This window comes from Sceloporus occidentalis, unplaced genomic scaffold, assembly GCF_023333645.1.
Source record: "Sceloporus occidentalis isolate IW3139 unplaced genomic scaffold, rSceOcc1.0.p SCAF_2, whole genome shotgun sequence".
In the NCBI taxonomy this organism is placed as follows: Eukaryota; Metazoa; Chordata; class Lepidosauria; order Squamata; family Phrynosomatidae; genus Sceloporus; species Sceloporus occidentalis.
In genome coordinates, this window is record NW_028316982.1 from 232,741,680 (window position 1) to 232,768,555 (window position 26,876).

At 41.3% G+C, this 26,876-nt stretch overlaps 2 protein-coding genes across 2 annotated transcripts in view; one reads left to right on the plus strand and one right to left on the minus strand.

Annotated features, from left to right (window-relative positions):
* The window catches only part of CMSS1 (cms1 ribosomal small subunit homolog), a 254,657-nt gene that overhangs the window by 73,684 nt on the left and 154,097 nt on the right, over window positions 1–26,876 (plus strand). The window lies entirely within an intron of this gene.
* LOC149319804 (filamin A-interacting protein 1-like) lies at window positions 783–26,245 on the minus strand. Its single transcript, XM_089513238.1, has 5 exons — window positions 26,235–26,245; window positions 25,269–25,539; window positions 17,752–17,925; window positions 885–1,063; window positions 783–789 (listed from the first exon to the last, which is right to left on the minus strand). Exons 1-5 carry the CDS (start codon window positions 26,243–26,245, stop codon window positions 783–785), a joined length of 642 nt encoding a protein of 213 aa, XP_089369364.1.

The window sequence follows — 26,876 nt, forward strand, 5'->3', positions numbered from 1 at the left end:
TCCAGTTCTGGGCACCACAATTTAAAAAGGATGTTGAAAAACTGGAGTGTGTCCAAAGGAGGGCGACAAAAAGGGTGAAGGGCCTGGAAACCATGCCCTATGAGGAATGACCTAGGGAGCTGGGGATGTTTAACCTGGAGAAAAGAAGGTTAAGAGGTGATTTGATAGCCCTGTTTAAATATTGGAAGGGATGCCATATTGAGGAGGGAGCTAACTTGTTTTCTGCTCCTCCAGAGACTAGGACCCAGAGCAGTGGATGCAAGCTCCAGGAAAAGAGTTTCCACCTCAACATTAGGAGGAACTTCCTGACAGTAAGGGCTGTTTGACAGTGGAACAAATTCCCTCGGAGTGTAGTGGAGTCTCCTTCCCTGGAGGTCTTTAAACAGAGGCTGGATGGCCATCTGTTGGAGATGCTTTGATTGAGATTTCCTACATGGCAGGGAGGGGGTTGGACTGGATGGCCCTTGCAGTCTCTTCCAACACTATTATTCTATGATTCTATGTACTGAACTTGAAAGACAAGGTATTCAGAAGACAGGCACAAGGTCTTTAAAGAAGAATCTGTACTCTGTCCTTGGACAGTTCTTGTCATATTATTATTACCTCAAAAGGCCTGTTTCTACTATTCCCGGGGAAACTGTTCCAAAGGAGGCTGAGGAGATGGAAACAAGTGAGAGATGGGGAAGGAAGATAAATGCATATGAGTGTATCTACATTATGCTGTTATAAAAAATCATTTTTTATACGTAAGTTGACTACCTCTCTTTACTTTCTTGATGTGTTCAAATGCTGTGGGTATGAATCAGGAGAAGAAGATTAGTCAAAAAATACTTGCCAAGTACTAAGGTTTTAAAGTCCACTGCATAGTTTTAAAGCTTGCTTACCTTTCTTGTTCTTGTTCCAGTAAATTAGTAAACTCATCACTTTTCTCCATGTATTCGGCATGTTTCCTCTTCTCATCTTCCAGATCGTAAAGAGTTTGCCTATGAGATTTTTCTACCATTAAGAGCTGCTCCAGCATCCTTCTGTGACTTTCTTTATGTTTTTCCATTACTTTGTCGAGCTAAAGAAAAACCAAGATTCTGTTAATACTTTGATTTTCTTCATTTTTTAAAAAAAACAACCCTTCATTTGGATTCTGACTAGAACTTTGCACCAATACAAGCTATGGGAAAATGAGCCACTACACATTAAGTTCAGGGATGCATTTACTTATACTGAATTCTTTTTGAATTCCAAAATAACTTTGCTAAAATTATTTTTGCTCCGTCACTGGTGAGAAATTTTTAAACAAATTATAATTACTGTACTATTATGTTCAATAACAAGCTCTCAAACAGTTTGTTATTTTACATATACTGTTTCCAAAATTTCAGTCTTCTCATTAAAAGTGTTGGCTGTGGAAGTAGCAATATTGATGTAAATACTATCAGCCTTGAGTAGAAACTGGGAAAACACACACCATAATTTCTGCTTACAGTTTCTTACAGTTAGTTATTATGTAATTGCAACTGTATTTTAAACTAGGGGATCGATCCTAATTTTCATCCAAGTCTGTTTATCCCATGTACAGTCATACATTTCTTGCAATGCTACCATAGTCCATATTCTAACTTTGGCTGAATGCAATATTTATCCCAACAAAAATAAACTTAGGCGCTTTATAGACCGCCCAAAAGGGCGGTCTGCCAGTGCCCTCATTTGCTGCTCGGAGGAGCCTCAGCGGCCAAACTGCGCGACTCCTCCGCGCAGCAAAAAGAAGCCGCAAAAAGTGGCTTTTTGCAGCGCCATTATGATGCCGCAAAGCACCGCAAAGTGCCATAATGGCGCCGAGATGTGCAGACGCTAAGAAATGGCGGCGCCCATGTAGAATGGGCACCACCATTTTGTATGTGCTCAGCGTGTACTAGGGTTAGGGGCGTCCAGAAAGGATGCCCCTTCCTAACCTTAATACGTGCCAACCATGTACTTTTTGGCAGTCTGGAACCCGCCTTAGTGAAAGGAATGGGATTTGTTAGTCATTACATGCATAAATCCCATCGATTTCAACTGAGTTAATCTAAATGGAACTTACATTGGACATGGCCCTAAAGCAACATGCTTTAGGTTTAAGATTTTATTTCATCTATTGTTCTTATGAGAGAAATAAATATTGTTGGATGTCACTGTATGATTCTATAAATACTCTCTGTAAACTGAAATTATATTTCCAGTGTCTGCAGGTAAACTTTTTACAGATTTCTCAAAAGCAGAAGTAGACTTCATTTTAGTATCCTGACTGTGCTGTTTTGTTTTTTTGGTCAACGAAAAGTGTTTCCATTCAGTTTAATAGAATAGTGTGCCTTTTAAAATGTGCTTGGGAAAAAATCTGGAAATTGGCTAACAGTGGCAACCATAACTTTCTCACTGTTCATATTTTTCTCTTGTTCTTTTTACATGATATGTTTTCGAACTGTAAAATTTTGCTTATCTGAGATGACAAGAGATTAGCCAAATAAAAAATGGCACTTACTGTCTTCTGTCATAGTAAGGCACTATATTTGTTTGGGAAAGCAGTGTTCCTGGATGACTTACAGCTTTCTCCCTTATGGCCTTTTACTCTTCAGAGTAGCGGTGGGAATTGTGCAGACCTGAAGTTGTTGTCAGAATGCAACTCCTAGCAGCCCTAACTCAGTGCAGCCAATGGTAAGGAATGCTGGGAATTACTGTCCATCAACATTAAGAGGATTGCACAATTTCCAGCTCCGTTTTAAAAAAGTGAAAAAGACTTGGGGGGGGGGGGAGTAAAGAAGAAAAACCCTGTCCATACTTGCCATGACTACAGTTGTTATGCTTTGTACTTTGTTCCTCTGATCCTGGAAGTGCCCAGCACTACTCTGGTAGGTACATATTAGAAGTCTGATCTCCTGTCTTTGTTAAGGCAATAAGAATCATAGAATCAGAGAATTGGAAGAGACCACAAGGGCCATCCAGTCCAACCCCATTCTGCCACGCAGGAACGCACAATCAAAGCATCCCCGACAGATGGCCATCCAGCCTCTGTTTAAAGACCTCCAAGGAGGGAGACTCCACTACACTCCGAGGGAGTGTTTTCCACTGTCAAACAGCCCTTAATGTCAGGAAGTTCTTCCTAATGTTGAGGTGAAATCTCTTTTCCTGGAGCTTGCATCCATTGTTCCAGGTCCTAGTCTCTGGAGCAACAGAAAACAAGCTTGCTCCCTCTTCAATATGGCATCCCTTTAAGTATTTAAACAGGACTATCATATCACCTCTTAACCCCCTCTTCTCCAGGCTAAACATCCCCAGCTCCTTAAGTCGTTCCTTATAAGGCTTGGTTTCCAGACTCTTCACCAATTTATTCGCCCTCCTTTAGACACACTCCAGTTTCTCAACATCCTTTTTTAAATTGTGGTGCCCAGAACTGGACACAATATTCCACAATATTCCTGACCAGAGTGGGGCCTGACAAGAGTAGAATAGAGTGGCACTATTGCTTTCCTTGATCTAGACACTATGCTTCTATTGATGCAGCCTAAAATTGCATTGTACTTTTTAGCTGCCGCATCGTACTATTGACTCATGTTCAACTTGTGGTCTACGTAGACTCCTAGATCCCTTTCACATGTAGTTTCATTCAGCCAGGTGTTCCCCCATCTTAAATCTGTGCATTTCATTTTTCCGCTCTAAGTGCAGTACCTTACATTTCTTTGTGTTTAATTTCATTTTGTTACCTTTGGCCCAGCTTTCTAGTCTGTTCAGGCCATTTTGAATTTTGATCCTGTCCTCTGCGGCGTTTAGTATAGCAGTTAGCTATTCCTCCTAATTTGGTGTCATCTGCAAATTTGATAAGTATGCTCCCTATTCTGTCAGCCAAGTCATTGATAAAGATGTTGAATAGCACTGGGCCCAGAACAGAGCCCTGTGGGACTCCACTGGTCACTTCTTTCCAGGATGAAAAGGAGGCACTGTTGAGCACCCTTAGGGTTCGGCCGGTCAACCAGTTACAAATCCATGTAACAGTTCTTGTCTAGCCCACATTTTACCAGCTTGTTTGCAATAATATCATGGGGAACCTTGTCAAAGGTCTTACTGAAATCAAGATATGTTATATCCACAGTATTCCCTTCATCTACCAAGTTGGTAATTTTATATTTTTAAAAAAAGATTAGATTTGTCTGGCATGACTTCTTTCTCTGAAACCCATGTTGATTTTTTGTGATTATGGCATTGCCTTCTAGATGTTCCCAGACTCTCTGTTTAAGTATCTGTTCTATAATCTTTCCTGGTATAGATGTCAGACTAACTGGACGATAATTGTTGGGATCCTCTTCCCCCCCCCCCCCCCCCTTTTTGAAGATGGGGACAACGTTTGCCCTCCTCCGGTCTGCTGGGACTTCTCCTGTTCTCCAGAAGTTCTCAAAGATTATTGCCAATGGCTCCGATATTACATTTGCCAGTTCTTTTAATACCCCTGGAAGTAGTTCATCTGGTCCTGGAGACTTATATTCATTTAGATTCCTGTACTATCTCTTTACTTATTCTGTGCTGAATTTCCCTTATTCTGTCCTTTGCTCCATTATCCTCAGGTTGAGCACCCTTTTCCTTGTCTGAGAAGACTGAAGCAAAGAAGGTGTTGAGTAATTCTGCCTTTTCTCTGTCCCCTTTTAGCATTTTGCCATCTTCTCCACGCAGTGGACCTACCATTTCCTTCTTTCTTTTGCTGCAGACATATCAAAAAAAGTCATTTTTATTGTTCTTAATCTCTTTAGCAAGCCTGAGTTCATTCTGTGCTTTAGCTTTTCTGACTTTACCCCTACACATGCCTGCTATTTCTTTGAATTCCTTTTTGGTGATTTCCCCCTTTTCCATTTCTTAGACATGTTCCATTTAAAACTTAGCTCAGTTGAAAGAACAGTGCTCATAAGCAAACAGATAGTTCAGTGTAATGCTGCAGTCAGAAAAAATCAGTGGTATGCTATTGGAGGCAACTGGGGAGCAGAATAGCGAAGTGGGAGCTATAGGATTATTATACTGAATGAACGGGCAGTTAAAAGATGCATGAATTGCTAATACCTAGGAATGAGTATAGCATGGAGATGATGAGAGTTATCTGGGAGATTCCTGGTACAAATCTTTGTTTAACTATGCCATATTCAGTGATTGTGGTGAGCTATTGTCAGCCTTAATTGGCCATGTCTGTAATTCAGAATTAAGCCATTGTATTTAAGAGGACTTGAGCATCCACAGATTTTGTTATCCATGGCGGGAGGGCATGGAAAAAAAGCCCAGCAAATACCACTGTGATCTCAGTCTTGCACACATGGCTGTAATAAGGATGAATGCCACAACACACTAAGATCATGCTATATAAATACTAAGTACTGTAGTGTTGGGCCATGTTGTTTGGGAGCGGTGGGAACTGTAGTCCAACACTTGCCAACACAACTGGGAGGGCAGTAGGTTGGGGGTGGTTGTTTTAAAACATAGGTATTGACGGCATTGCTTTTGACTGGTCCTAATAGATTCCTAATCAGTATTGTACTATAGAAGCAGACTAGAATCCTATTTTTTACCGTTCTTGGTCACACACTATGAGTCTCTGTAGACTGTGGCTCCTAATTTTTAATTATGTATCTTACCAATGACACCTGATATTGGTGAAGGATATTAATATCATCTGAATTATTCTTTGTGGTTGAGAGTATGTTTGGTATAATCCTGCTGATTTATTCAAATGTTTGTTTTATTTGGAAATGTCCTTTCACCATTTGGCTTGGTGCTTAATTGGTGGAGTGCTCTTTGTCTAACCATGATGCACACTAATGTTTTGTTCATTCTATGAAGGGAAGGGGCCGAGTTCCATATAATTATTAGTTTCAGCTTCCCTATGAAGTGATGAAAGTTCTTTGCTGCTGCTACTGTTATACTAATGAGTTGAATAAGTGCCTAATGAAGGGAAACATAAAATGGAACAGATTTCCCTCATTCTTTATTGTTTCGACAAAAGTTAGAAGTCCGTTGACCAAGATTGTCTAGACTTCATTTGTTTTTTTGTTTTGTTTGTTTTTTTAAGAGAGTTTGTCTCTGTGGGCTTGTATTTTTTGGTCTACAATTTATGCTTTGTAACACATAAAATGACCTTTGGATAAATTTGTCTGAAATCAGTCATAAAGAAGAGAGACTGGAAGATTTTTTTAAAAAAATCATGACAAAGTTCTTGATTTCTTAAGATTTGTGTTGGCACTTCTTCACATCTTCAGTGATTAGGGTTGCCATACCTCTGGACCTCGAAACCGGGAAAAACGTAGGACAAAATTTTCAAATATAGGACACACAAAATGTGTCCTACATTTGAACATTTTGTCCTACATTTCCCCTCGCCGCTTGGGCTCCGCCCCCCACCGTGATCGCAGCGAGGCCCGGGGCCCAGGCGGGGAGGGAAAGCCTCCCTGAGTGAAGGATTCCCTCCCCGCCTGGGCCCCGGGCCTCGCCGCGATCGCGGTGGGGAGCGGAGGCCAAGCGCCGAGGGAAAGCCTCCGCCTTAAGGAGGCTTTCACTCGCTGCCTGGGCCCCCAGCCTCGCCGCGATCGCGGCGGGGAGCAGAGGCCAAGCGCCGAGAGAAAGCCTCCCTCAGCTTGCCACATCCTGCCCGGGGGCGGGGGCAAACCGGGGCGGGACCGTGCGGACCCGCCCCAAATCGGGAAAGTCTCGCCCCCAGGCGGGATATGGCAAGCCTATCAGTGATACACGTAGTCTTGAGTGAGAGTTTGTGAAAGTGTGAAGAACTTCCATCACTACAGCAGGTACAAGGGTTATAGACTTGCCAATTCGATATGAGCTTTGCGCTTTCCTATGAAAAAGAGCAGCAGCAGAAAATAATTTTCATTAGCTGATGTCCCCACTCTGGCTCCAGAGCTATGTTGTATGAAGCTCAACAACTAGTGACTTTAGAAAGTTAGATGAATCTCTGTTTGAACTGAAGTGCTCAAATTGATCAGTTTAGTAAGGTCTTGATAATCATTATATGAAAGAAGAGACATATTTATATCATCTCTGGGCTCAAAACTCTGTTTAGGCATACATGTTGATTCTGTGGCACTGGGATGAATGTATAACTTCTGTATCTATTAAAGGAATAAAAGAATTACTCTAGCTTTTAAAACTGTTGCTCTAAAAATGCTGGAATAAACACTGGCAGTGAGGGGCTTCTGGAGGCCTGGTTTATTTACCACCCCCACCACCACCCCCGCTTCCTTTTAATGCACATCTACCCAATTATATCTGAGAATGTTTTCTAGATTTAGCAGCCACTGACCTTGTTGCCACATATCTTCATGTAATAACTTTGTTCTTTGCCTTGTTGCAATTCAGCACTGCCTAGATTAATTCAAACGTTATTTCTTATTGTTTCCAATCTGAGAAACAAGGATCAGGACAAGCCATTTTTTAAAACCGACTTTAGATTGTGGTTTAACATTCTGGCTTGTTTCATTCATTCTTTTATTTATATCCCCCTTTCTTCTGACACAGGACCCAAGCCTGGTAACCATATTTGTATGGGGAAATGGTCATGCGTATATTAATTTATTAATATACTATTATATTATATTCTATATAACTATATTCTTCTGAACTGGTTCAGTATTTGTGTATGATAAGAAAGTGATGTTCCCTCCCCGTGTGTGTGTGTGTGTGTGTGTGTGTGTGTTTAAATTTAATGTTTGCCCATATCGATAGTGCTTGGCTCTGGTTACCAGTCAAGTATACTGTTGATTGTAAAACAGGACTTTGCGTGACATAATATGTGAAGTTTAATTACTAAAAAGTATAACTGGTTGATGCAGAGGCATTTCTGAATTAAACTAAAGGAATGAAAGTTACAAAAGCAGGTCAGGAGACATTCTGAATTGGTCAGGCTGTGTTGGAAAGTTTTGCTAGTAAAAAGAGAAATTTTCTCCTTTCATCCATAGAATTTCAACAACTTGAATACCATCTGAACTGATAAGAACAACCACAGCAGCTTGACAAAATGCCTATGACTAACATATTTCCCCCTGTATGATTTTTAACACCTTTGCCTGATGAGGAAGCCAGTGGAGCTTTGAAAGCTTGCAACACATATATTGGTTGTCCCAATAAAAGTATCTATGTTTTGTGGATTTTGGATATTATTATAGTTGGTGCTATGGCCAACATGGCTACTTTTGGATATGTCAACAGCTTGCTGTTATTTTTATTGCATTTATACAATATTTCTATCCTAATTTTCTCTTCAAAGGAGAAGTTAATGTGGTTAACAAGTGCAAAAATAAACAGAAAAATAAAAATAATCCCACAATTAAATTTACTAAATAAATACAAAATGCAATCCAAAACTGAAAACATCATTTAGAAAGTGTGTGAAAGCTAGAAAGGCAAGTGTAAACATTAATAAACTAAATAGCAACACAGTCAAGAACATCTTTTTAAAAGACTTTTAAACACTGGCAGAACACAGACAATGAAGACAGTGGTCTAAGCTTTAGGGAGTTCTGCAGAAGGAATGTTGTCACACAAATATCCATGTATACCAAGTGTATCTCAGAAGGTAATGACACACACAGGAGACCACGTCATCTGGTCAGGCAAACTGACATGAGAGGGGATGGTTCTTCAAGTAAGTATGATGGAATTATGCAACAAAGCACATGTGGGCCACATCTGGCCTTATTTGTTTGTTTTGCAAGCATCTAAGCATCACTTGCTCCTACTGTCAGTTTGCTTCAGTGACAGCATTGAAAACAACTTTGCTTTTCCTTTAAAACAAGGTTCCTGTTTCTTACATCTCTTATAAGTAATATTCCATTGTTGGAGGTGAGATTCTGCCTGTAAAGAAGATGTGTAGTAAGTACATACATTCTTTAAAGGAAAATAACTTATTTTGACTGCCACTTCAGTGGCACACTTGCTGGTAAAACAGGGAGTTGTGGGTGGTGGATGTGAGAGAGGGGTGCCACTGAGCCACTTCCAGATGTTGACCATCCTGAAGTATGATCTTGTTGAGCTCTCTCCTTCTGTAAACCAAGATTACACAGGCATAAATACGTTTCATTGCACCAGTTGAACTAACCCACTACACACTTTCAGATATATGTGTTCAGCACATTGGAATGAAGTAGTGGCTGATAAAATGTTGAAATAGACATCTTAGCCTTTTCACCTAGTCCTCTTGCCCATCTTTTCAGAGCCACTTCACGTGACCCCAAACCAAATTGTTTCTAGTACATCTGCTGTGGCATAGAATCATAGAATCGTAGAGTTGGAAGAGACCACTAGGGCCATCCAGTCCAACCCCCTGCTATGCAGGAAATCCAAATCAAAGCATCCCTGACAAATGGCCATCCAGCCTCTGTTTAAAGACCTCTAAGGAAGGAGACTCTATCACCTTCCGAGGAAGTGCATTCCACTGTCAAACAGCCCTTACTGTCAGGAAGTTCCTCCTAATGTTCAGGTGGAATCTCTTTTCCTGTAGCTTGCATCCATTGTTCCGGGTCCTGTTCTCTGGAGCAGCAGAAAACAAGCTTGCTCCCTCCTCAATATGACATCCTTTCAAATATTTAAACAGGGCTATCATATCACCTCTTAACCTTCTTTTCTCCAGGCTAAACATCCCCAGCTCCCTAAGTCGTTCCTCATAGGGCATGGTTTCCAGACTCTTCACCATTTTTGTCGCCCTCCTTTGGACACGCTCCAGTTTCTCAATGTCCTTTCTGAATTGTGGTGCCCAGAACTGGACACAATATTCTAGGTGGGGCCTGACCAAAGCAGAATACAGTGGCACTATTACTTCTCTTGATCTAGACACTATACTTCTATTGATGCAGCCTAAAATAGCATTGGCCTTTTTAGCTGCCGCATCACACTGTTCACTCATGTTCAACTTGTGGTCCACTTGGACTCCTAGATCCCTTTCACACGTAGTTTCATTCAGCCAGGTGTCACCCATCCTATATCTGTGCATTTTGTTTTTCCACCCCAAGTGCAATACCTTACATTTCTCTGTGTTGAATTTCATTTTGTTAGCCTTGGCCCAGTTTTCTAGTCTATTCAGGTCATTTTGAATCTTGATCCTGTCCTCTGGGGTATTAGCTATTCCCCCTAATTTGGTGTCATCTGCAAATTTGATAAGTATGCTCCCAATTCTGTCATCCAGGTCATTGATAAAGATGTTGAATAGCACTGGGCCCAGGACAGAGCCCTGTGGGACCCCACTGGTCACTTCTCTCCAGGATGAAAAGGAGCCATTGTTGAGCACCCTTTGGGTTCGGCCGGTCAACCAATTACAGATCCATTTAACAGTTCCTTTGTCTAGCCCACATTTTACAAGCTTGTATGTAAGAATGTCATGGGAAACCTTGTCAAAGGCCTTACTGAAATCAAGATATACTATATCCACAGCATTCCCTTCATCTACCAAGCTGGTAATTTTATCAAAGAAAGAGATTAGATTTGTCTGGCATGACTTGTTTCTCTGAAACCCATGTTGAGTTTTTGTGATTATGGCATTGCCTTCTAGATGTTCACAGACTCTCTGTTTAATGATCTGCTCCAGAATCTTTCCTAGAACTGATGTCAGACTAACTGGACGATAATTGTTGGGATCCTCTTTTTTCCCCTTTTTGAAGATGGGGACAACGTTTGCCCTTCGCCAGTCTGCTGGGATCTCTCCTGTTCTCCAGGAGTTTTCAAATATGATTGCCAATGGCTCCGATATTACTTTTGCCAGTTCTTTTAATACCCTTGGATGGAGTTCATCTGGTCCTGGAGACTTAAATTCATTTAGATTAACAAGGTGTTCCTCTACTATCTCTTTACTTATTCTGTGCTGAAATTCCCCTATTCTGTCCTCTGCTCCATTATCCTCAGGTTGAGCACCCTTTGCCTTTTCTGAGAAGACTGAGGCAAAGAAGGTGTTGAGTAATTCTGCCTTTTCTCTATCTCCTGTTAGCATTTTGCCATCTTCTCCACGCAGTGGCCCTACCGTTTCCTTCTTCTTCCTCTTGCTGCGGACATATCCAAAAAAGCCCTTTTTATTGTTCTTAACCTCTCTAGCAAGCCTGAGTTCATTCTGCGCTTTAGCTTTTCTGACTTTACCCCTACACATGCCTGCTATTTCTTTGAATTCCTTTTTCGTGATTTCCCCTTTTTTCCATTTCTTATACATGTTCCGTTTCAAACTTAGCTCGGTTGAAAGTTCCTTAGTCATCCATCCTGGTTTCTTGAGACACCTCCCGTTTTTCTTTCTCACTGGAACTGTTTGAAATTGTGCCTTCAGTATCTCCCTTTTGAGAAAGTCCCATCCGTCCTGAACTCCTTTATCTTTTAGTATTTCTGACCATGGAATCACCCTCAATACTTCTCTAAGTTTACTGAAATCCGCTCTCCTAAAGTCTAGGATGCGTGTCTGACTCTGCCTGGCTTCTCCTTTCCACTGTATTACAAACTCCAGGAGAACATGGTCACTTCCACCTAATGATCCCACCACTTGCACCTCATTAACCAAGTCATCCTTGTTGGTTAGGATCAGATCTAAAATAGCTGACCCCCTTGTTGCCTCTTCCACCTTTTGGACCATGAAATTGTCTTCCAGGCAAGTGAGGAATTTGCTAGACCTTGAGGATTTTGCTGAGTTTGACTTCCAGCAAATATCAGGATAGTTGAAATCGCCCATCACTACTACATCTCTCTTTTCTGACTGTGTGGTCATCTGTTTTAGAAAGATATCATCCAATTCCTCAGTCTGACTTGGGGTCTGTAGTAGACTCCCACCGTAACACCCTTGTTGTTTCCCTCCCCTTTGATTCTTATCCAGATGCTCTTCACCTGGCTTCCATGATTGATGTCCAGGATCTCTTCACTGGTGTAAATATCTCTGACATATAGTGCTATTCCTCCTCCTTTCCTGTTTGGCCTATTTCTCTTAATAAGGTTATACCCCTCTATTTCCACATTCCAATCATGAGACTCATCCCACCAGGTTTCAGTGATGCCTATTATATCATATTTGCTTTCTTGTACTAGGAGTTCGAGTTCATCTTGCTTATTTCCCATGCTCTGTGCATTAGTGTAGAGACATCGCAGACCATGGTTCCCTTTTACTTGCTGCCTGTGCAAGTTTTTTTGCCTCCCACTGTTGGGTCCTTGCAATGTTTGCCTTGTTTCCTCTATGTCAGTTTGACTATTTTCACCATCCCTTTCGCCTTCCTTAATATTGTCTCCCTTCCCCTCGGAACTCAGTTTAAAGCTCTCCTGATCAAGTTCTTGAGACTGTTGGCAAAAACATTTCTTCCAACTGGCGTGAGATGCAACCCGTCTGTTGCAAGAAGTCCCTCCTCATGGAACCGCAGCCCATGATCGAAGAATCCAAATCCTTCTCGGCGGCACCATCTGCGAAGCCATTTGTTCACATCTGCTATTTTCCTCTCCCTTCCTGGACCATGCCCTTCAACTGGCAGAAGAGATGAGATGACAACCTGTACATCCATTCCTTTCAGCTTCCTACCAAGCGCCTCGTAATCCCTTTTGATGTTCTGAATGCTGTGTCTTGCAGTATCATTAGTTCCCACGTGGACCAAAAGGAAGGGGTATTGGTCAGTAGGCTTGACCAGTCTTGTCAGCCTCTCTGTCACATCACGGATCTTTGCACCTGGAAGACAACACACCTCTCGAGACATCTTGTCAGGCCTACAAATCACTGCTTCTGTACCCCTCAGCAAGGAGTCCCCCACTACGACCACACGCCTCCTCCGAGGCTTAGCAGCGACTGTTCCCTCGGGTGGGACTCTCAGGCTCCCCTGCTCTGTCCCTGAAGTCTGTCCATGCTGCTCTTCTTCATCCTCCTTGATAAGGGAAAGAGCTTCGAATCGATTTTCTAGCTGCAAGCTCCCCGAACAATTCCTTCTTGGCTTACTTCTCTTTGTGACATTCCTCCAGCTGTCTGCCTCTTCTGTTTGGCAAGTGACCTCTTCCACCCTAGCATCTTCCTCTGCGTGGTACTCATCTAAGATGGTTAGTTCTATTGTGTCCAGGAAATCCTCTTGTTCCCTAATATGCTGAAGTGTAGCTACTCTGGACTCCAGCTGCTGCACTTTCTCCTCCAAGAGTGCTACCAACTTGCACTTGGTGCATGTGAAGTTCTCCACTTCTGTAGGCAAGAAGAGAAACATCCCACAAGAGTTGCAGGTGACTGCGGCAGATCCCTCGTTGTCCATACTGCAAAGTCTTTAGTAATAAATATAACAGTCAATCTACTGGGAATACTTCTTTAAAGGTAAGTACTGGCTGCTATCTTACACTTAAAGGGAAGGTTCTGTTTCAATATCTGATTCTAACCCGATGTCACTTGAGCAGAGTTGTTGAGTTAAAGAAAATGAGAAATTCGCGCGCCGTTAGGCGCGCAGCTCTGGAAGCTGGTATATAAAGCTAGTCTGCTAGCTCCACCCCCTTGTGACTCACAGATGTGACTCACAGAAGCTCCTCCCCTTCAGCAACGAGCACACAGTCTCAAGCACACGGTCTCAAAATGGCTGCCAAGCAGCTCCTCTCCTTCTCCTCTCTCTGGCCGGACTGTTCTGGAAGGCTCTGGAAGCTGGTATATAAAGCTAGTCTGCTAGCTCCACCCCCTTGTGACTCACAGATGTGACTCACAGAAGCTCCGCCCCTTCAGCAACGAGCACATGGTCTCAAGCACACGGTCTCAAAATGGCTGCCAAGCAGCTCCTCTCCTTCTCCTCTCTCTGGCCGGACTGTTCTGGAAGGCTCTGGAAGCTGGTATATAAAGCTAGTCTGCTAGCTCCGCCCCCTTGTGACTCACAGATGTGACTCACAGAAGCTCCGCCCCTTCAGCAACGAGCACACGGTCTCAAGCACATGGTCTCAGTGACGTCTGATGTGAGCTGAGCAAATTGTCTTTATAATATGATTAGGTTGTTGCTGAGCACAAATGAGCCAAGCTGGCTTTGAGCAAGGTTCTTGAAGTTCTTAATGATTTCAAAACCAGGTTGTCTCTCTCTTAATGCTTCATTGTGCCAGAAGGGAAAGCAGCATTGATTTTTCCTCTTGGACATGTATAATTGCCCCAGACTTAAAACTGGAACTAAGAAGCATGTAAAATAAACTCAGTAATTCTCAGCTGGCATAGCTGACACACTGTTGGCAGCATCTTGAGAACAGCCCCTTGGAAACCAGCAATCAAAATACCAGTGATAGGAAGGAGAGCAGGCAGGAAGCTCCCAGAATAGCTTGGGAAAGTCACATTGTGATTTGCCTCTTGCTTTGCAATGGCTGTAGCTATTACTGGCTGCCCCTTTTCATAAATATTTAACATCAGTAACAAAATCCAGGTTTTATCTCTCCAGTTTTGAACAGACTTCGTCAAAATTCCGGATGGTGTTTATGAGCCTCTTCCATTTCCAGAACTTCATTGAGTATGAAGGATCTGTACCATTTTGACTTTCCTCTTTGATATTGCCAAATCCAGCGGTGTCGGAATCTCTTTTGCTGCCATGCAATGTTAGGAAGAAAATATTTGTATAATATATGCAAGAGAGAAGTCCAAATTCTGTTTTGGAATTTGAAGGGGAGGAGGGAATGCTCTTTGGATCATTTCCATCCATACTCTGGGTTTTGATGACCTAATTACCACAGTATTTTGGAAAGACTTTAGCCTTTACCATTGTACTTAATCAGTCCTTGTCCAAAACAAGAACATTAAAGCTTTAAGTTTTGGAAATGAGTTGTGTTCATTTGGCCTGGCATTAGCTCACATGTGTGCAATGAACCTGTGTCACTAGGTATGTCTTTCCAAAGCCTGGAAAATGCTTGAGGGTAGAATTCTATTCAAGGCACTTTTTACAGAGAACGTTAAACAAGTATACCATATATACTTGACTACAACTTGAACTCCTATATAAGTCAAGGGCAGGTTTGGGAACCAAAATTGTGGATTCTGATATGACCCATGGATAGGTTGAGGGTAAAACCTAGGGGATGTAACAAAGGATGTAAAGAATGGAACAAAGGGAAACAATGCCAAAGAACTTACAAAATTCCAGTAGGAATAACTATTTGTGCTCTCCCTAAAGACTGGATGGGTGAGAGAGTGGGGGGTGGGGGGTGTCACTGCTTCCAGGACAGAATGCACTCTTGCCTTTCACCAGAAGATTGTTCTTTTTTTCACAAGAGTTCAAGAACTGTGCTTACATTGACATATAGATAAGCTGACTAATTTTTTGACTAAAATTTCTAGACTTATACATGGGTATGGTGGGCCCTCGGTATTCCATGGGGGTTTGGTTGCAGAACTCCCCATGGATATTTAACATTTTAAATTACCATGGGAACAAGGCCTGAGTACCAGGAAGGAATTCTTCCTGCTCTATTTCCCACACTCCTATCACAAAGGTTCAGCCAGAATTTAAACTCTCAGTTTTCCACCTTTTCCACCTTCTCATGACAAAGCTTCTGCCAGATTATAAGACCCTTTGCCACCAATCCATCTTTGGCAGGGGCAGCAGAAGGAATGGGTCAAGGAGGTGTATTGGTGGGAGTTAAATTCTGGCGCTGGCTTCCTTGTGTGGAGGTGGGAAACAAAGTGAGGTAGGAGTGCAAATTCTGGCAGTGGCTTCATTGTGAGAAACTGGGAAAAAGAGTGAGGCAACAGGAGTTTTAATTCTGGCAGAAGCTTCCTTGTGAGGAAGTGGGAAAGTAGCAGTTTAAAGTCTGGTATTAGCATCCTTGTGAGAGGGTGTGGAAATAGTGAGGCAGGGGTTTAAATTTTGGCAGCAGCTTGTGATGTGAGGATAGGAAAGAGAGTGAGGAATAGGTTTAAGTTCTGACTGTGGCTTTCTGGTGGGATTGACTTCCATGGGGGAGCAAGGCATTGGCCTGGATCTTGCTGCAGCCGCCTCCGCAGTTGCCCTGGGACCACTTCCTAGTCTGACTATAACAGATTAAAAAAATTAAATGTTTTTTTCACTTCAATCCAAGGTTGCTTTAATCCACAGATATCAAACCCACAGATACCAAGGGCCCACTGTATCTGCAGGAGGAAGACATTTGGGAATGTAGGTTGATAATGATTTAGATTTGATTATTGATCACCTTTTTCATTTCCTGTAATGCTTTACCCATCATTACCGTCATAAACATGCAAAATACATTGTTCATAAAGCAAAGTTTAAATTGGTAGATGAGTTCAGTTGTCACTGTTTCCTCCCTTCCCCACTGCTTTTACTGTGATCTCTTGTTGTTTTGTTGTTGTTGCTGCTGTTGTAAATGTAGACCCCATATTTCAGACCCCATATTTCCACTTACACATAACAAACAAATGGTTCAGGAGTGGGAGGAAGCATATACAAGGCTGTGGCCATATCCCACCATACATGCAATATAAAGGAAACCTACTCTTCCCAGGTATTGTGTGTGCATGTGTGTGTGTGTGTTGCCAGATATACTAAGCTTATGTTGCTTATCCCAAGAAGAAACAGAAGAATAAAAATTCTTGGTTTTATAAAAATCTTGTCAATTGTCAACTTATTTTTTTTTTCATCCCTGGAATTTGCAGGCAATGGCCATTTGAAATGAGTCAAAAGGTTACTATTCTGAAAGACTTGATTTGTGTAAACAATACCAGACTCTTATTGGTATAACACTGAATTGTACATTGCATACAAGTTTAGAAAAGGAGGAGGAGGAGGAGGAGGGAGAGAGACACAAAAAAAAGAAAAAAAAAGAAAAAAGAAAAAGCAAAGCAAAGCAAAAGCAAATCTATTCCCTAGAGGCATGCAATCCAAAGAAAATGTCACATGTTAAAGGAAAGTGAAAGGGTGACAAACTTGTGACAAAAAAAAGATTACAGCGGGGCCTCACCATCCGCATGCTTACAGTCTGCAGAACTGAGCATCTGCACTCAGCAAGCCCCATTGTCCCCACTTGCAGCACATGGACGTGGCTGTGCACATGTCACATTGCCATTAAGGACAATGCAACTTGAGGTCCCATGTCTTTTTGTATCTGCGGGGAGCAGTCACAGACATGAAGGTACAACTCTATTTCTTAAAATGGGATGAAGTAAATTGGGCTTTAAAATGTGGCATAACTTATGGATGATGCCTTAGCCCAGTGATGCTCAGTCTTTTGGGCTCCTGATGTTTACATTTAGATTTAGATGTTTAGTTTCAAATTTCAGGATCCCTGACCATTGACCTTGCTAGCTGGGGCTTCCAGTAGTCCCAAACATCTGGTGTACCAAAAGTTGAGACAACTTGCTGTAGCTACCTGGTTTCTTTTAGGATGCTGTTATCATATAGTGGTTTTTTAAAAAATTTATTGACTGCTAAGATTTTTAGATAAATTAACACCCCCTTATGTTTATTTATATCATTTATATTCCTCTACAGTGGGAAACTCTTGCACAGTCTGTTACACATAATTATTTTTTAAAGAACAAGGAAGTTCCCTTAATTTACTTCTCTGGTGTTAAAGACTGATCCAGCCTGTTTAAGTATGCTGCCAAAGCAAATGCGCATGTCAGTTTGGTAGTAGCAATTGAAAGGCTGGAATCCTAAAGCTCTGAGCTCACTGTTTGTGCTGTTCAACTGAACAATATTTTGCTTTGCTGGCACTTGCCCTTCTCCATCTAAATCAAGGAGACTGATCCTTTGATTCACGGGGTTGCAGGGTCAGGCTGTTTTATACTTGCATCATACATACCTCTCCCATGGGCTTTTCATAGATATCCTCCTGCCACAGTGTAGCTTTGGCTTGTATAGCATCTCGCTGAAGCGCCTCAAGGACCTTCTTTGGAGTGACAAAGCCATACTGGGCTTCAAGTAAAGCCAGATTGATTTTTTCAGCCTTTAAAACTGCAATGACTTCATCCTGAGCCTGCAAAAACACATATTACTTCAGAGAGAGTTAGCACTGGATATTAGTAGTTTGAAACAATTATGTTAAATCACTTCATATAGTTAATTTTTTTTAAAGGCACATCATCAAATGGATTTTACTCTGCTACAAACACTACTACTTGAATTCTTCTGACACATAAGCAATTAGGGAAAAAGAGGCATTTCCATTAAATAACAGCAGAGAACTAGGCAGAACCTGCAAGAGTCATTTGGGGGGACTGAATTCCCTAGTGGCCATATCATCTGATGGATTCTGGGAGGTTGTTGGGGATGAGACAGCTTCACACCTCCCTATTCTCAACCACTCTGTTCAGTTCCTGCAGGATCAGGCCGTGGCCTCCCTGATTGAGTCTAATCATCTGCCATGTGGTCTTCCTTTCTTTCTACTACCCTCTGCCTTTCCTAGCATTATTGTCTTTCTAATGAATCATGCCTTCTCATGATGTGACCAATTTAGTCTCAGTTTAGTCATTTTTGCTTCTAAGGGAGAGTTAAAGTTTGATCTGTACTAGGACCCTTTTGTTTGTCTTTTGGGCTGTCCATGGTATCCTCAGTACTCTTCTCCAGCCCAGCATCTAAAATGAGTTGATTTGCCATCAAATTGGCTTTGATCTATGGCAACACTATGAATGGGAAAATTCCAGGAGCCTCAGTTGTCAACAGCCCAGCTCAGGTCTTACAATCTCAAAGCTATGGCTTCTTTTATTGACTCTATCCATCTTCCTTTTTCCATACTGCTTTCCACTTTACCAATCTTTTTTTCCCCCAGTCGTGTCATGTCATGTCATGATGCATCCAAAGTACAATATTCTCAGTTTGGTCACGCTGGCTTCTAGTGAAGTTTGATTTGGTCTCTGCCCCATCGATTTGTCTTTTTAGCAGTCCATGGTATGTACCAATTTTCCCAGCACCACATTTCAAATGAGTTCTCTCTTGCTGTTATTTTATTCCAGCTTTCACAAAAAGACATAGAAATCCAAAATAGATTATAGTCCCCAAAAGTAACCTTTACCAGCAGTGGCTCATTCTTTCTCTTTCCTTTCCCCACCACATTTTTATCTCCACCTTCTGCCATCATCCTAATTCCCTTCAGTGGATTTTTGTTTCAGCCCATCCCTGGACATGGTAAATATTGGTAGCAGGTATGGAAATAATGGGCATAAAAACAGGGTGCAGGTAAGCAAGCACATGAGCAACACCCACAGTTTTCCTTTACATATTCCTCTTCATTCGCAAACTTTTATTTTGGGGTATGAAGAGAGAGAGATTGTTGCTCTTTTATAATCTAAGGCATGCTGTTTCTTACTGAACAAGCTGAATAAGTTAAAAAGCCACTTTGATCATACTGGCAACTGTCTTTGGATTTTCATGTTATTTATTTCCCCTGTGAGAAACAGAAGCAAGGGTACAAAGTCATTCTTTGTTGTTTTAAGTCAAGTTAGAATCCATCTGCTACTATTGTTACATATGCGTGTTGTGCACTGAAACCAAAGAGGTACATGGTGCAAGAGGATGTGACCTTCAATAGTGTGCATTCCAATAGCATGCTATAATGGCAACTCTTTAAAACAAGATTAATTGACCTCAGAGTTGGCAGAATAACCTGTGTGTGTTTGTGATTACTTACACAATACATATCTCATACATGTGGCCAAGATTTTTCAAAAATAATTAAAGATATTAAAGATGTTGGGTTTCAGGTATCATGGCTTATGCCTCTTAAAGCCCCCTCAGAAGAATCAGGCTTTTCAAAGTGGCTGATGTAAGACACTCTTTAAAAATAGCCTTTGAATATCGTGGCCAACATGTTTAGTTGAGATTCTGCTCCTGTATCATCTTAAATGTTTTGATGACAAGCAAGCAGAGACATGATGCTTCTCAATTTAAATAGCTGATGCACAGTCCAGCTAAACCCAGGCACTTTGAATTTGTCATAATGACGCCTCTAGGATTCTAAAGCTGCTTCAATTTAGGCCCAGTCCAGACAGGCCAAAAAGGACGCCCTCGTCATGTGTGAGGGGTGCCTGGGGGTGGTGCTTCTAGATGCCCCTTGCATGTGACGAGGGCGTCAAAAATGGTGGTGCCCTGTAAAGACTGGTGCTGCCATTATGACATGCCGGATGCATAGTGTCCGCATGTCACGACACCATTACGATGTGAGTGCGCCATTGGCACACTGCAACATCATAATGGCGTCGCAAGAAGAACCCGCTTTTTGTGGGGTTCTTTTTGGTCCACGGAGAAGCCCTGCGGTCTGGAGGCTGCGGCTTCCCCGCGGACCAAAACCAGGCACCGGCAGGCCACCCTTTTTGAGCTATCTGTACCTCACCACAATTAGATTGTGCTCTTAAGTTTATAAAAAGTGGAATGAGCCATGGCATGGTGTGAGAGTACATTTGAGCCTCCATGAATACTGTGATGGGGAAAAAGGTGGGATGTTAAATAAATAAATATTTTTCATATTCAGGAAATATGACTCCAGGTTCAGTCCCAAAATCCAGAACCTGAAAACTAAATCACCTAGTAAGTGTAGTATCATAACTAGTATAAATCAGCTTGTTATGTATCTAATGATGATCCTAATAATTTATTTATTACCTGCTCCTCTCCATGAATCAGAGGGAGCAAGAGATTAATATACAATGGATAATAGCAATAGCAAGTACATTTTTATACCGCTTATCAGTGCCCTTAAGCACTCCCTAAGCAGTTTACAATGTGCAAGCTAATTGCCCCCAACAAGCTGGCTATTCCTTTTAGTGACCTTAGAAGGATGCCAGGCTGAGTTGACCCTGGAGCTCCTGACTGGTACTGAACTCAAAACCTTGCGACTGTGAGTGAGTAGCTTCAGTACCGACATTTAACCACTGCACCACCAGGGCTCCTTAACATCAGTTAAAAATACATAAACCAGTTAGGACACACAACATCAGTTTAAAGGAACTAACAAGACCAGTACATATTATCTCCTAAATTTCGTAAGTGGAAATTTCTGCATTTGAGGTTATCCTGCTATATAAATATGTCCATGGTTGGTTAAACAAGCCAAATTGGAAAGGAAATTTCCATTAAGTCTCACTGACATGGGTGGCAGGTTGGACATACATCTTTCTCTTGCTATATTAGCTTTCATTGTTGTTGTCCAGGGGGTAGTGAGGGGAAAAGGGGGAAGCAAAGGGGCAGCGAGGGTAAAGGGGAAGCAGGGGGGAGAGGTTCAGTCAAAGTATTGGTGTGAGAGAAAGACAAGGGCAACTAACAGCCTTTACAGCCATAGTGTGGATGCGGGTTGCATGAAACATCTTTTCAGGGGCCCTTAAAAACCAACGAGCAGCTTCACTGATCACATTGTGTGGTAGTGTCTCCCACCTGTTGCCTGCCTTTGACATTTAAAGTGGAGTAAAAATTCAATATTTCTGCAGTAAAAATATAGCTAAAGACATTGAATCGACTAGTGATTTTCTGTAGTAAGTCTCAGTAATTAACTAAAATGAGGGCGTGAAGTCGAAGGCCAGAATCCATAGTTTTTTGTGGGGTTTTCGGGCTATGTGGCTATGTCTTCCAGAACACGACCATATAGCCTGAAAATCCCACAGAAAAACTATAAAATGAGGACTATAGTCAAGAAATCAGAAGACGACTAAGGCATGGAAGGGCACCTATGAAAGCACTAGATAAGATCCTAAGGTGTAAATATACACCATTAAACATAAAAGTCAGAATCATCCATGCCACAGTATGTCTGGTTTCTTTGGCTGCATCTGCACTGCAGAAATAATCCAGTCTGACACCATTTTAATTGCCGTGGCTCAGTGCTATAGAATTCTGGGGTTTTTAGTTTTATGAGCTATTTAGCCTTTCCTGCCAGAGAGCTCTGGTGACTCAACAAGCTACAAATCCCAGCATTCAATTTCACTGAGCCATGGCAGTTAAAATGTTATCAAACTGCATTATTTGATGAGGCTCTGTATTGTTGTAAAAGTCAGACACTGAAGAAATCTGGCAAGAAGAGGACTCATCTGAAATGTATTTTGATGTCATGGCCAGCCAAGATCAGCTCGCAGAGGATGAGGAGGAGGACGAGCCTCCTCCAGAGCAAGAGCTAATTGAGGCTACACCAGGTGGTAATCCTGCTCTGCCAGGTCCCAGCTATGCTCTCCCAGCCCCAGAGGAGGAGGCCCAACCAGGTCCTAGTGCTAGTGAGAGGCCTCCTGTGGTGCATCAGCCTAGTGGTGACTCTGGGGAGGAAGCTTGCTTGGATGTGCCTACTTACAAACAGAGAAGGGCTGAGAGTGCTTGCAGGCGCAGATCCAAGAGGATTGCAGAGAGGCAATTAGCCAACCAGCCTCAGGTGGCATGGGGGAGAGTTCCCCTTACTTAAGCTGTAGAGAGGCCTCCACTTAGTGCCAGAGTTTATTGCATGATCCCTTGGTGTGATTGCTGCTGGCACTGGCTCCTTGTATCTTGACTCCTTGTTGCTTTGACCTCAGACTGGACCCTTGTTATCTTCTGGCTACTTTGACCTTGGACTGCTTTGACTACTCTGACTCCCAGTATCCTGACTTTGGCTTGGCTTTCGGACTGCTCTGACTTCTGGTATCCTGACTTCGGCTTAGCTTCTCGGACTGCTCTCACACTCCTTGCAAAGTCTGTGTCCTGCTTCCACTTGCTGGGCTAAGCCATTCTTATCGGCGTGTGTCTGTGTGTGCTGGCCCCAGTCCAGGACATTCTATAGAAGAGTTCTACATTTACCATGGACTGCAAAAAAGTCAGTAAACAGGTCTTGAGATCAAATCGAGTCAGAACTCTCACTAGAAACCAAAATGACCAAACTGAGGCAATCAAATGTTGGACACATCATGATATCATATTACTGAATGGAAAAGACCACATGCTGGAAAAAGGAAGCACAACCCTAGATTTGCAAGACTTGAGCAGGAGTGTTCATAACAGGAGCTTTTAGAGGTCTCTCATTCATTTTGGTGCCATAGATCAAGCTCCACTTAACAGGAAATAATGGCCCGTTACAGACGGGCACCCTAGTACATGCTCAGCACGTACTAGGGTTAGAAAGGGGCGTCCTTTCCGGATGCCCCTAACCCTAGTATGTGTCGAGTGCGTACAAAATGGCAGCACTCGTTCTACACGTTCTTGATGTCGTGGAGGTCACCCAGTCATAGTTCAACACTCAAACCACTAAGGTCACCCAGTCAGTTTCATGACCAAGCTGGGAATTGAATCCTGGTCACTAGAGTCATAGTTCAACACTCAAACCACTGTGCCATGTTCAGAAAATATACCAAGACAAAGAATCCTAATTCTTTAAAAGATACTTAAGATTAGTTATTTCCATTTGTTTCCTGTGCAGGGGATCTTCAGTTATTTGATCAAATTCCAACGGAGTATAGGTGCCTCTGTTTTTCTGACTGATATACAGAGAGTGTGTGAAAATTATCTTTACAATTACAGTTTCATTAAATAATTGAAATTGTAGAGATAATTTTCAGACTCTTGAATATGCAAATATCCCCTCACTCAGGTTATATATGCCATTTAGCATATCCAATCTTTGATTTTATATTGAGTGCATCTATTCCAACAAGCATATCCATATTATACTAACAGTGAAAATCAATTATTGGTCTTTGTTTATATCATTGATGATCATTTGTATTGCTATGCATATGCAGTTCTTTCCTTTACCTCTATTTCAGACTTCATTTCAAAATAAAATTCCATGGAGAAATCTATTTTTGTCTTTTGGTATTTGCTTCCATATTACAATTTTTTTTTTGTTTAACATACACAATAAGTAGCATTTAGACCTATATATAACGACTTTTTTAAAAAGACCAAAAGCCAAAGCCTCCGGACGTCTAGAAAAGTGCAGTTTGTGAGATATTAAGGTGCTTCATCATTCTATTAAAGCTTTGTTTCAGCTAGTTTAAAATTATATATATTTGCTGGTATGCTTTAAAAAAGGAGTGCTGATCTTTTAAGCTTAGTTGAGGGAATTCAAATGAGATATTCTAGAATATGTTGTATTAAATATATATTAGTATGGCACCATGTCTTTACTGAACTGTATTACCACCCCTTTGGGAAGACTAGCCTAACTCTTGTTTCAGCTTGTGAGAGTAATATGAGCATTTAAAGCTGTACCAATCCGTTGTGCCAATAAGTATTCATATCTTATGTCACCCAGTGCATTTTAATATATTTGACTTATATTCAATATTCCATATTAATATTAGTCATTTGGCCTGTGTATGTTTTACTACTTAGTATTTATGTAGTACATTTATAGTGAAGACTACTGCTTTATACTAAAACTACTGTATTCATGATGCATGATATAGCACTTTATTTCCCATAGATAATTGTATATTGATGTATATAATTTTTGCTTCACATGCAAAATACTTCATGTATATAATCACTATAATAATTCTTACAGCAACCTCTGTCTTTCAGATTGATGGCAAAAATAGGGGAAAGGTGCGCAGATTCAAACCTTGCAATAAACTATAGTATGAATGGTGAAATCCAGCCACCCTCTGGAATCACATACCTCTTACTCATTTTCTAGTACAGTAGAAAGGAGAAACTGGAAGCTTTTATTTACCAGTTGCCATAGTTCAGTGTTTTTTCACAAACCCTAAACTTAATGATGGCTTGTTGAAAGAAACCAACTTGTTAAATTAGAGTTCAAATTAAATTATAGTTTGATGTTAACAACTTTTCTCACAACTGGATGACACAGATACCTATAGTTAATTTTAAAAATAGTAATTAAATATTCTAAACTCTGTGTTAGAGGAGAATGCGAGAAATGGTGTGAGCTTGGGAAGAGGTTAGTCAAATTGCTGTCACCATGATCAGGATGCCATAAAAGATGACCTAATAAATTCAAAGCAGGTGAGACTTGGACTAGAGACTTGTCTGTTCATAATACAGTCTTTTAGGCTATAGTTTGTACATATGTACTGGAGTAATTCCCATTGAATGCTCTGAGATGTAATTCTGAGGGGACATTCAGAGAATTGCGCTATTAGCCTGGTATAGTGGTCTGAGTGTTGGACCAGGATTTGAATTCCCATTCCACCATGGAAATAACTGGGTGACCTTGGGCCAGTCACACTATCTCAGCCTCAGAGGAATGTAAAGGCAACTTCTCTCTGGACAAATTCTACCAAGAAAATGCTGTAATAGGTTCACCTTAAGGTCACCATAAGTCAGAAATTACTTTAAGGCACACAACAACAACACAAGTGTAGAACACATTTAAAAATGTATTTATAATGAAACTAGAAATATACTGGCCTGTAATTCACCCTCAAGCACACTCAAAAGAAATAAAAGATCATCTCGAGACAGATCTTCACCCTTCTTGGAATAATTTCTCTGCTTCTTATCTAATTTGGGACTGCTTAGGATGGTATCTGTTTCTGTTGCACAGCATTTTTCAGTTTGCCTCCTCTTCATTTTTATTCTCTCTGTACCTTCTGTATGGGTGTCGTTTAGCATTTGCTGACAGTCCTTTAACTTGGATGAATTTTTTGTGATGTTATTTCTGGAAGGCATTTCCAAATATCTGGTAAAGAAGATGAAAAAAAAGGTTTAAAAACACAAAATTTAAAAACTCTCAACTTTAATGTACAGCATAACTTGCTTTGGCTACATTATATCTTGCTAATGCCTCTTTTCTTTGTGTCTTGGGTCAGGGTTAGCTCTAAATGCATTTCCTGCCAGGCAATGCACAGATTGTGAATTGTGTCCCTACCTATTGGGAAATTAGAAGGAAATTCTTGGGTCACTGACAGCTGCTTGTTAGTCAGGCCTGTTAAATTCACCTACATTAAATAGCATTTACATTTCTATACTGCTTATCAGTTAACACAGCACTCTCTAAGCAGTTTTCAGTGTGTAAGCCAATTCTTCCCAACCAGCTGGGTATTTATTTTACCAACCTATGAAAGGATGGAAGGCTGAATCAACAACCTTGGAGCCCTGAAATCAAACTCATCTTTGTGGCTGCAGTACCAGCATTTAACCACTGTACCACCAGTGCGCCAGGGTTGAGATGAGAAGATTGTATTGCCAAAGGTTTTTTCAGTATCTTGCACTTTCTGCATAAGTTGTTTTACCACATTTTGCTTATTTTGTAAATGTTAAATGACAACAGCGTAACTACAGTAACTAAACCCTTCCTCCCTCCCTCCTTTTATTTATATCACAACTTTCTCCCACACAGGGACATGAGGTAGATACATCTGCATCTGCACCTACATCACATCCATCTACCTACAGGTATATAAAGCATAGGGAATGTTATATCCAGTTCATGTGACATATCAATCTCTCCATTACAGCCACTCTGTTGCGTCATCATGTGGTTTTGCATGTAGGCTTCGGAAGCTAAAGAAATAGTCTAAATGTTTCCCAGGTACACCCACAGAATCTGCCTCCAATCCTAGTGTTACACCAGTGGAATATAAGATATCTAATAGTAAATTGGACTGTGTGTCCCTCAAGCACACACTAGAAATAATCCAGTTTGAGACTGCTTTAACTGCCCTGTCTCAGTGCTAGGGAGCCTATGATTATTCCCCATAATTTCAGGAAAGGGTCTTAGTCTTAATCTGGACTTTCTGTATGCATAGCTTTGTGCTCTACCACTGAACTGGATCTTGAAAAATTTGACTTTTTTGAACTTTAATTTCAAAATTTCCCCAACTTGAGATAGCTCAGAAAAGTAACCTTTCTAGGCTTGACATTTGGCACTTCCCCACATTGTAAATCAATTCCCCAATTTCAGTGTATCACTAATACACTGAATGAAGCACAACAGTGCAATCCTGTACATTTTTACTCACAAGGAAGTACTCTGGTGTTTGCTTGCTTACCCTCTAGCAAGTGTACTTTGAGATT

Excerpts from the sequence above, each read along its gene's own strand:
- LOC149319804 (XM_089513238.1), bottom strand. Across the intron at positions 17,926-25,268 it reads TGCTTGAGGGTGAATTACAG|GCTCAGGATGAAGTCATTGC; the intron begins GCCAGTATATTT and ends GTGTTTTTGCAG. Across the intron at positions 1,064-17,751 it reads ATGAAAAGCCCATGGGAGAG|CTCGACAAAGTAATGGAAAA; the intron begins GTATGTATGATG and ends GTTTTTCTTTAG.